The sequence below is a fragment of the Fukomys damarensis genome, unplaced genomic scaffold (genome assembly GCF_012274545.1).
Source record: "Fukomys damarensis isolate Sample0158 unplaced genomic scaffold, DMR_v1.0_HiC HiC_scaffold_39, whole genome shotgun sequence".
NCBI lineage: Eukaryota > Metazoa > Chordata > Mammalia > Rodentia > Bathyergidae > Fukomys > Fukomys damarensis.
Genome location: NW_022900951.1, coordinates 31,714,115 through 31,725,781, shown reverse-complemented (window position 1 = coordinate 31,725,781; position 11,667 = coordinate 31,714,115). Strand labels below are relative to the sequence as shown.

Genomic DNA, 11,667 nt, shown 5'->3' with positions numbered 1-11,667 from the left:
ATTTAGAGTCATAACAGAGAGTGTTTTCTGGATTAAAAATAGAATACAGTAAATCCCTAACTTACAAACATTTGAGTCACAAACTTTCACAGATACAAATGGACCTTGAATTATAAACATTTGTAGATGGAATAATTCAAGGAAGTAGCTCATGTGTCTGCTGGACACTGTCACAGTTTTGCTGCTGTGTACTTACTGTACAGTGTGACAGTGTAAAGTAGTACAGTGCTCAAAGCCCAGGAAGTCTGGAAGCAGGAGGAAAAGCGGTGATGATGTGGAGGGGACTGCTAGGAAGTGCAAAACAATAATCATGGAAATAAAGTAAAAATAATTGAGAGATTAGACTGAGATAAAAGATGGTACATGTTGCTTTTTCTTATAACATGAATTGTTAAACCAGTGCCACAATTCTAAAGAACAAGGAGAAGAGGAATATGTGAAGTCTGCTGTGCCAGGGAAGTCACTTTGTCAGGGTCATGAATGAGTACAACTTATGAATGTTCCCCTGAAACAAAACTGGTTTGTAAGTTGGGGACTTACTGTATTGCAAATGATTACTAATAAGGAAGAATATTTCAGTCTTTCACTCTGCATGCATTTATATACAAAAAGGATACAAAGATCCAACAATGTGAAATTTAATGAGAATGTGCTTATGTTGGCAGAAAAGGACATAAAAATTACTGCCGGGGATTTAGCTCAATGGTTCTGCCACCTGCCTCACTAAGCACAAGGACCCAAGTTTGATCCCTATTGCTTAGCAATTCCTCTCAGTCATAGGTGATGAGGAGAAACCAGTTCTAATATTCTTGACTGGATAATTTAATTGAAAAGTTTTACATAACTCCTGAAATTCTAAGCACTTCCAGAAGTGGAGCTGAAAGGACTTTAGTAACACCTCATAACTTATGCATTTAAATCTCTGGAAACTCCATAGCTATTTCCACCTGAAAGTGGTTGGATATCTCTTCTATTATTACTGTGTATTAATTATACAGAATATTGGGTTTCATTGTGACATTTTCATACATATATATTTTTTCATTTGAACATATCCATCCCCTTTACCATCCCTTGCATTTTTTATTAATTACAGTGGCAAAATCTGTATTGGGATGCATAGTAAAAAACTAACTCAAAGACAAACATGATTATTCTTTGATGTACATCCTTCTGCTCTAGAAATTTAGGGAAGATGGAAACAATACAAAAATTAAAAATGAAAGAGAGTTAGACAAGAAAACATCTTCATAGACCAGAAACAAAACAGAAAGAGGCAGTGGTTATCATGGAGCTGAAGTTGCATATTACAAAGCAAGCAGTGGAGCAGTGGGAAGTGCAGCTTCATTTCCTGTGGGGTAAGAGGGTCTAGAGATCCTCTATTTAAATGAAGAAGTGAAGTTAGCTTCATTGTTGCAATTCAGAACTATGATTTTAAAAAGTAGGGTGAAAAGTATTGAGAACTTCTTGAGGTTACAATTTTTATGGAATTTCTAGGCCAGTGATGACAAACCTTTTAGAGACTAGTGCCAAACTGCAATCCAAAACCCACTTATCCATTCCTAAGTGCCAACACTGCAATTCGACCTGAATAAAATCAACTCATACATTAACATCCTTCATCTGAAAAGAAAAGCAAATAACGCGTGTGCCATAGGTTCACCACCACGGTAGCCAAAGGAAGCCTGAGAATACTGACAGAAGGGATTGGGCTGCCTGAGGGTCACTGATCACTCTTGCAAATCCTTCACACATGTTCCAGGAAAGAGGTTCAAGCAGTAGCCTGTATTGATTATGCAGTAGCCTAGTAGCAATTTAAAAGGGAGGAGGGAGTCATGAGAACAGAAGATAAAACATTGCAAAAAAAAAAAAAAAAAACTATGCCTCCTTAAGTAAGGATTTGATCCTCAATTCCAAAATGTATAAAGAAATCTAAGGCTACCAAATACAATCAACATTTTAAGCACTTTCGCCACAAAAATGGTAAGTATATGCATAAATGCATATGTCCATTAGCTAGAATTGGCCACTCCACAACATGTACATAGTTCAAAACATGTTGTGCAGAATAAATACCTACAGTTTTTGTCAATTAAATAATTAATAAAAAATATAAATAAAACCAACAAAGTAAATAGAACAAAACAGGATGTTTATTTTGCAGAATGATTTGACAGAAGTTTTTTAAGAAATACGATCGATGTACTTGAAAGAAAAACAACATGAACAAATGAGCAAGAAAATATTAAACATGAATTTATATATAAAGATGAAAATGAATCAAATTATAGTATGAAACAAAACATCAAAGCAGAAAAATGAAATCAATGAGCTCTAAACAGAACACTGCTGAATACATTATTATTGACCTGGCAGATAATACTGAACACTTCCTTCGGCTTACAGCAAAGTGATAAAATCTTGAAAATATATGTAGAAGGAATTAAGATCGTCAGAAGATCTATCGACACTATTTACACTTAAACTTTAGGCACTAATCTCTTGGGATCTGTGTTCCAGAATAGATAGAAGCAAGATAAAACAGGCAAGAAATATTTAGTAGCTACTCGCTGATGATTTTCTAATACTGAAGAGAAATGGAAGTATTCAGTCAGTATTATGCTTTAGTACCAAGCAGCATGATGATGAGGAGGAAGATGATGATATAATTAGGTCCTTTGCTGGATATATAATACAGAAATTTCAGAAAATTAAGAATAAAAATATCCAAAAGCTACAAAAGTCAGTTCATCCAAAAGCTAAAATATTTTGACAAAGGACAGGTTTTTCATTATCAATAAGAAAAGTCATAAAAAATTGGATAATAGCTTCAAATTACTGAGGGCCAAATAATTATTAATTCAGAATTTTATATTTAGGAAAATTATAATATGAAAGTAAGGACAAAATGAAGACTTTTTTGTCTGTTTCTTTGTTTTGAGACTGGTTCTGGCTATGTAGTTCAGGTTGGTCTGCAGCTAACTCTGTAGCCCAAGCTAGCCTGAAACCTGTTGCTAATACCTCTGCCTCAGCCTCTGGAGTGCTGGGATTACAGGCACGTGCTACCACAAGATTAAAAAAAAAGTTGCCATAAACAAATCCTTAAAATACTTCAGACAGATCTGAAATGAATGCCATTTATTCTTCCTGAAAATAAATGTCAGTAACGTATTTACAGTGAGGTTGGACTGAACCCAAAACTTTCCTGAGACTGGGCGTGGTGGAATACACCTATAATCCTAGCTACTTGGGAAGCTGAGACAGAAGGAACAGAAGTTTGTGGCCAGCCTGGGCAATTTTGTGATACCCTGCTTGAAAATACAATAGAAAAGGCTGGGGATGTAGTTCAGGGCTCCATGGGTTCACTTGTCAGTACTGCAAAAACAAAAACAACACACCCCACTTTCATCAGGCTCTTTTTAGTCTTCCAGTGTCTCCCAAGGGGTAATGTTCCTATGTTTTCCAAGATCTTGTCTTGCTGCATTTAGTTTTTGGGGACTGGGCCCCTGACTGGTACTCTCCTACATTAAGACCAGTATCTAGATGTTTCTCTAACCAGTTTATTTCCAGCGTATACCACCTTATATTCTGCTTGCTACCATTTCAATGTTTGTTTTTCAGACTTGTATCCATTTCCTTCTTCTCTTGCTCACATTTTGTCTTAACAAATAAATTTTGGAGTCACCTGGAGCACTTGTTAAAATGTACATTCTTCAGAATTTACACATGTGTGACTTATTTATTTCACTTAGGAGTATATCCTCAATATGTATCCATATTCCTATGAATGAATCTAATTGTTCATTCTTTAGGGCTGAGTAGTATTCCATTTTATAGAAAAACCACATCTTATTTATCCAGCCTCCAACTGACAGGCAAATGGGCTGTTTCCAAGTTTTAGCTATTACAAACTGTGCTGCTATAATCATAGGTGCACATATATCATTGTGATATGATTCTAATTCTTTTGGAACAGTACTCAGCAGAGGGATGGCTGGGTCAAATACAACCTCTAGTCCCAGCTCTTTGAGGTATCTCCATATTGATTTCCATAGTGGTTGCACCGGTCTGCACTCCCACCAACAATGGAGAAGGGTTCCTTTAGCCCCACAACCCGGCCAACATTTGTTATTGTGTGATTACTTGATAGGAGCCATTCTTTGTGGGGTGAGGTGGAATCTCAGTGTTGTTTTCATCTGCATCTCTCGAATGACCAGTGATGTGGAACATTTTTTCATATATTTACTTGCTGCTTTTACTTCTATGTCTGAGAAATGTCTGTTCATTTCAGATGCCCATTTTTGAATCAGGTCCTTATATTTGGGGGGGGCTGATTGTTTTGAGTTCTTTAGATATTCTAGATCATAGTTTTTCTGGTGTGAATAAACTATAATAGTACATAAGATCCTAATGATATAACTGGCAATGTGAAATAGGAAGAAAAGAGCTAAAGGTGTAGGGAAAATGGGAAGGGTGGGGCAAAGGTAATAAGGGAAAGAAAAAATATATTAGAAAATGAGAAAATGGAAATAGGACCCGGGATTTAGCTCAGCGGTTCGGTGGCCTACCCTGCAAGCGCAAGGACCCAAGTTCGATCCTCAGTACCAAAAAAAAAAAAAAAAAAAAAAAAAAGGAAATAAAATGTTTGTAAATGGGGAGGGGAGGAGAGGATGAAGGGAGGGCAGGGACAAGGGGAAAAATGAGAACCAAGACCTGTCATGTAAAGGTCCAAGATCCCAATGATGAATGCAACTGCACTGTATACCTAAAATGTACCAATAAACTCAATAAGATAAAAAAAAAAAAAAAGAAATGTAGTAAAATGCCTAGTGGGGTCGGGGATTTCGCTCAGTGGTTCCACTGCCTACCTTGCAAGCACAAGGTCCTGAGTTTGATCCCTGGTACCAAATACATAAATAATAAAAAATAAAATGTACATTCTTGTTTCTTGCCCCAAATGTTTGGTAGCTAAAAATATCAATGAACTAGTAATAGGGAGATGGGTCACAAGATTATCTCTGCTACTATCTTAGCGCTTTTGATCAATATGGTAAATTCACGTCAAATAAAGACATGTAATGAAAGCTATACACAAGGAACAGAATTAGTCATTTTGGTGAAGGCAAAGATGGTCACAATAAAATTTTCTAAGAGTTCAGAATTTAAGTGTGAGAAGCACTTATCCCTATGTAAAATGAAGCATAGTGACATGACAGTAGAAGAAATCAGAGAGAAAGAATTGAAAGAAATACATTATTTGAGATGAAAAACATCTGATATATAGAAAATTTTGTTGGAAAAACTTAAGCAGAGTTTTGAATGATGCAGCTACTCTGCTGGAGAGATATGAGAAGGATGTGTACATTAAGCAAACAAAACTGTCCAATCCAAGGCAAAAGTTCAGTGTGACATAAGCTCTGGTTTTGGTTTTGAAACAGATGAGAGCACAAAAGGAATAAAATAGCAAATTGAAAGGAGTCAGAAGGTTGAATGCTTTAATTTTCAACTAAGGAAGATAACCTATTCTGTAAGGAATAAGAAACCAGTAGCAAGCTTATGAACATAACTGATATGAAAAACAATTAACCTCTGAAAGTATTGGAGGGTGAAGGGTACGTAATCTAAACATGCTGGGTCTGAACGAGGCAGGTGCAGTAGGTATAGAAAGTAAGGATGCTTGAATGTGACTCTGTAAAAATGAATTGCTAAGTTTGGCAAAAGGCCATATGAAGAGAGAAATAGAAATTATGCAGAGAACTTAATAGATCTGTGGAAAGCTTGATTTCATCAAATTTAAGAATCAAGCTGAATTGATGGAGAGGTTCACGATCTACAATGAATTCTGCATTTTTTTGGGTTTTGGAGTACATATTTCTTTGATACAAGTGTTTTGTCAAATACAATGAAAAGCAAATTCTGTAAGTGTTTAAAAGTTAAGAATTTAGTTCCTAAGCCGTAAAGATGCTTTAAATGCAAATACGGTGAAAATCAATTCTATATAATTTATGTAGGACATTGCTGAAGATATTTCAGTCAGCTGTTCCCAAAATACTTTAAAGATGTGGCAACCTTAAAGCAGTTAATTATACTTCGTATATGCTATTTGTCTTATTGGATTTGATACTGCAGCAATCAAATTTTGCATTGAATAAACAGAAGTGATAAGACATTGTGAAATGGAAAATGTTGGAAACATCATAATAAAAAATTATTATCATCAATAACTAACAGACTGACCAGAGATTTAGCTCAGTGGTTCCGTGGCCTGCCTTGCAAGCACAAGGTCCCAAGTCGGATCCCTGGTACCAAACAAACAAACAAAAAAATGCCGGGTGTGGTGGCGCACACCTGTAATCCTAGCACTCGGGCGCACACCTGTAATCCTAGCACTCGGGAGGCGGAGGGAAGAGGATTGCTGTGAGTTCGAGACCAGCCTGGGCTACATAGTGAGTTCCAGGTCAGTCTCAACTATATACTCAGACCCTGTCTCAAACAACCCCCCCAAAAAAAAATTAACCAACGTATATTGGGCATGTACTACTTTGATTACAACTAAAGAAGGAATAAAATGATTTAACACTTTAGGTTGTCTTTGGGAAAGTTACCTAAATGACAAACAGACACTGGTTCAAACTTCCTGAGTCAGTTTAAAAAGATAATTACGGTGTTTTATACTACCAACATATATGACGCTTCCTCCAACATTTTTTTTTTTATTTCTGTTTTAGTTAGCTTTCTCTGAGAACTGTTTCACTTTTTAAGGGGATTCAGTCCATGGTCAGCTGGCTTCAAGGCAGAAACATGGCAAAAGGGTGTGGCAGAGGCTAGCTGCTCCGTTCATGGGAAGCAGAGCAGGAAGGCAGTATGAGAGAACAAAGACCCAGGCCTCAGACATAGACCTTCAATGCCACCTCTCCATGACGCACCAAGTCACAGTACGAAGTGTGCTCCAGCAATCGCCTAGACAAAGCCGAAAGCCAATCAACTGACACTACTCTAATTGCTATGGATTTGGTGCATAATTTAAGTGACTCTAGTCGCTTATATTAACATTTTAATTTTTATTAACTATTTATCTGTTCTGTAGATTCATAATTCACCAAGTGCTGGCCTCAGGGGCATGAACTCTGTAAAGTCTAGCTTAATACTACCATTACAGATGATGCATGTAACTCATGGCCAGAGATAGCACAAGCAGAGTCACAACTGAATGCAATAGAAAGGTTTTGGTCTATCTGGATACAGTGGCTGCCATGAGAATATGGATACAGCACCTCCTTGAATCTTCTTTCTTTAGATCCGTGGATCTAAATCATATTTGAAAAAAGTACATTCTCCCATGGGTCTTAGAATTTTATGCACTATTCAGTTTTGTCTACTTGAGTTGATCCATCTAACTCTCCTTTTGGCAAGAGTTTCCACTGTCATTTTACAGATAAATAGACACTGCTTCCAGAGCAGGAATCATACAGGATAACTTTGAAATATCACAATCTAGCATAACAATTTTAAGTATTTTGAAATATTCACAACATCAAATGTCAGCTATTATCTCAAACTCCATTCCGTCACTGAGAAAAATTAAATCTAAATACAGTCCATCCTGAGCACTTAATTTAAATTCTTGAAGCTTTTCAGTTAGCAGAGCAACTGTGGTTCTCAGAACACTCAGTATAAAAGGTTTAAGATTATTTAAATATTAGGCATTACCATAAAAACAAAAACATAAAATAATGAGATTTCTCGGTAAATTCATAGGAAAGGTTAATTTACTCCCAGAAGGTATTTGAGGTATTTATGAAAGCTTTGTGAGAACTATGCTGACAGACTGACCACGTCTCTATCTTCACAGTTTAGTACCCCTCACTTCACATTCTAGGAGTGAAAAGAAGACAAATGCTCAGTGAATCCATACTCAAAAAATATTTTTAGGAAGTCAAGGAATCAGAAAGATCTTTGGAAATTCATAAAATTTTCAGGCTCCTGCCCATTTCTGTAACAGTGAACACAGATTCCATGCTACCTAAATGGCTACAGACAATATTAATTAATTAAACTCATGGATGTATTCCCAGAATTCTGCATACCACCATGTGGAGAAATTACAATTAATTGCTCCACGATGTTTCCTAAAGGCCATTCTTGGTCTTTTATGTTGGTTGCCAAGCTTTTTTCTACAAAAAGCTAGACAATAAAAACGGTTTGCAGGCATATATTTACTTAAATTTGTTGTTAAAGTGTAAAGGCAGTCATAGACAACAAGTGATTGTGCTGTTTCAAAAAACGTTTTTTTAAACAAAGAATTTTGAACTTTACCTTTCTTATCTTACACAATATTCTCCTATTGATTTTTTAACCATTCAAAAATGTAAAAATCGGGCCTGGGATTTAGCTCAGCGGTACTGTGCCTGACTCACAAGTGCAAGGTCGTGAGTTTGATTTCTGGTACCAAAAAAAGTGAAAATCATTTCCAGGTAGTATGCTGCATAAAAATAGGTGAAAGGCTACATTTCACCCACAGCCATAGTTTACCAGCCACTGTCATTATATATTTCCTTCATTTTACACACAGTGAAACTGGATAGAGAAAGAATAAGTGACGTACTCTTATTTATGATACTTGAAATAGTTTGTAGCAGAGCCAGCCATTTTGTGCCAAAATGTCTTAAAGCTGGTCACACTGGCTATTTATTATGGTGTTTCTCCTTAAAGATAGGTCCCAGACAACATACTCTTTATAACTTTGATTCATTACACATGTACAAGGGTCAGATGTTCATCTCACTTTCTCCTAGATCATTTTGAGATTTACCTATATTATTTAAAACTGCAATATAGTAACATATGAGTGATATGTACATATATGCATAGACTTTTAAACTATCTATTAAATAGCACATAATATTCCAAATAGCAGATATAAGAAATGATGAATCCTTCTGCTTTATATGCTAATTTTATCATTAATATTTTAAGGACTCACAAGAACATTTACCTAGAAATTAAGCTTTAATAACAATGGTAGTATTTGAAACACATACATAATAGAATGCTATTCAACCTTTAAAAATGAGGAAATCCCGTTATTTGTGACAACGTGGATGAACTTGAAGGATATTATATAAATGAAATCAGCCAAGCACAGAAAGACAAACACCACATTATGTCACTTATATGCAGATTGTAAAAAAAAATATATAAACTGAAAGAAACAGAGGCTAGAATACTGGCTACCAAATACATAGGGTAGGGAAGACTGGGGAAATACTATTAGTCAAGGGATATAAAATATAAAATATCAGTTAGATAGAAGGAATAAATTCTAGGCATCAATTGCACGACATGGTGACAGTAGTTTATAGGGATGTATTGTATAATTGAAACTCACCAAGAACACGCATTTTAAAGATTCCCAGCACAAAAAGATAAGTAGGTAAAGCATATGTAAATTAGCTCATTAGCTAATCTACAGTATACATATATTTCAAAAAATCATATTGTAAAGTATAAGTACATATAATTTTTAGAAGTCAACTAAAAAGACTTAAAAGCAAAATCTACATCATAAATTTAGTTCTGAAAGCAACACTTGAGTTTGGTGTTTGAAATACTGTCATTAAAATTATGTGTCAATTTTACTAAAAATGTATTCTTGCATTCTAAAAGTAAAATTTTTCCAATATTTGGACCCAAAATCCATTAAAAAACACTCAATTCAGAAATGAGGTGTGACATGTTTAGAGACAAGTTAGGCCAGCATTTTAAAATACAAGAAAATATAGACGACCCATTTTTGTTAAATTATTATACCTCAGGAATATTCCAAAATACAAAATAATAACAATGAAAAAAATTCAATTCTAATTGAATCTAAGAAATGATTTGGAATTTTTTTATTTTCTCTTTTCTACCAAAGGAGCACCCTTAATTGTAGAAGACACCCCTGTTCTTAGGAGCTCAGAATTTTCACGGATAAAATTACGCTGATGAACAGGCATGTTGCCATATGTTTGGTTAGTAGTATTAACTTTAGGTTTTACATTTATCAGAGGTGTGGGTTCTGGTGGTAATCCGTTGATTTCATACATCCAGTACATATCATCTGTCTGTGAATGAAGAGAGAATCTACATGAAATCCAGAGACTTAGAAAAATGTAGAAAAAAGTTTGTCACAAGTTAAACCCTTCTCTTTGCCTTATAGAGCATGGGATACTTATATAACTAAAACTGCATCTATAATGATAAATACTTAATGTGAAAATAAATTAAGGAAAGCTTTTGGCATTATGAATTAAACACTTCATTAAAAAGAAAATCTATGATTCAGCCAAAGATCTGCCCTGTAGGTGAATCCCTCTGATGTAAGAAAAAACTATGTGATAGACATGACATAATGCCCAGAATGAACTACAATGAAGGGAAACAATCTTTCTGATAATGTCAAGAATATTTAAGTGTAGCCATAGAGATGGCTGGTAAAATACGTTGCGCTGATGTTTAGATTATAAAAGTACATAATATAACCACTTGAATATACCGAAAGGCATAAGATCATTGATGACAATAAAAATCTAAATCCAAGTCAGTAAAATTTACATATAGATTTATTTAAAAATCTTTCATTTTTTCTTCATATATACACAGGAGGTAGGCATAATGCCTCAGCTATATTCAATTAGGCAGTGTACTATTTTATGTTCATACCATAACTCAATAATGTTAAGTCCCATTGATTCTACAGAGCCTCCTAAAACCACCTGGTTTCATGTAGGTTTGCTTTTCACACGAAGAATTGCACCATATACAAAGGGCGATCAAAATATAAAGTGGATGTTTGAATTTAAAAAAAAATATTTCAGTAAAAGAGACATTGCCACTAATTTCCCTCAAAATAATTTCTTGTTTCAGACAAACTTTTCATTCTTGCCTCTTTCTAGAGCAGTTCTGGAACTCCTGTTCCACGAGTGTCTTTACCAAGTGTGATAAAAACTAATGCTGCTTCCAATTGCCACCCAACAGAAAGGCAGGATTATAAAAAACACAAGGTCGTCCACCTTATTCACTGTATCTGACACCATGGGACTTTTGGCTCTTCCCCAAAGTCAAACTAGCAAAGAAAGATAAATGTTTTGAATTGATTCAGCAGATGAAAGCAGTCATAACAATGCAGGCAGCCACAGCAGAGCATAACAGTGCAAAGATACAAAAGAGTACTTCTGGAACTGCTTCAGAAAGTGACAAGAACAATGGGGTACATGTGTTTGAAGCAAGGGGGAAGAATATTTTAAGGGAAATCAATAACAGTGTGTCTTCTACTGCAATACATTTTAAATATTTAAACATTTGCTGTACTTTATGACATGACATATGCTCAGAAAACTATTCAGGTTAAGACCACGACCAAGTGCATATTGCCATATACCAGGTTTAATGTATAATGTGATATCTATCAACAAATATTAAGTCACCAATTTCTTGCACATCAAGCATTGCCTTATTTTAAACATATTTGGCCCTTTTATCAATTGTTTGAATTATTTTCGTATTCAGGGCCATTAATTCAAAAGTGGACCAAACCAGAAAGCATAATACAACTTACTTAAATAACATTTTACTTCATACAATCATGTTCCATTTGAAAAATAAACTTAAAGTTTAGAAACTGTG

General features: G+C 35.1%; 1 protein-coding gene across 1 annotated transcript in view; it reads right to left on the bottom strand.

Moving 5' to 3' along the window:
• Positions 1-9,893: 9,893 nt before the first annotated feature.
• Positions 9,894-11,667, bottom strand: part of Cfap47 (cilia and flagella associated protein 47) — a 423,126-nt gene continuing 421,352 nt past the window's right edge. The window contains exon 64 of the mRNA XM_033760546.1: positions 9,894-10,106. Coding sequence (XP_033616437.1) covers positions 9,894-10,106 — 213 coding nt within the window. The remainder of the gene's footprint in view (positions 10,107-11,667) is intronic.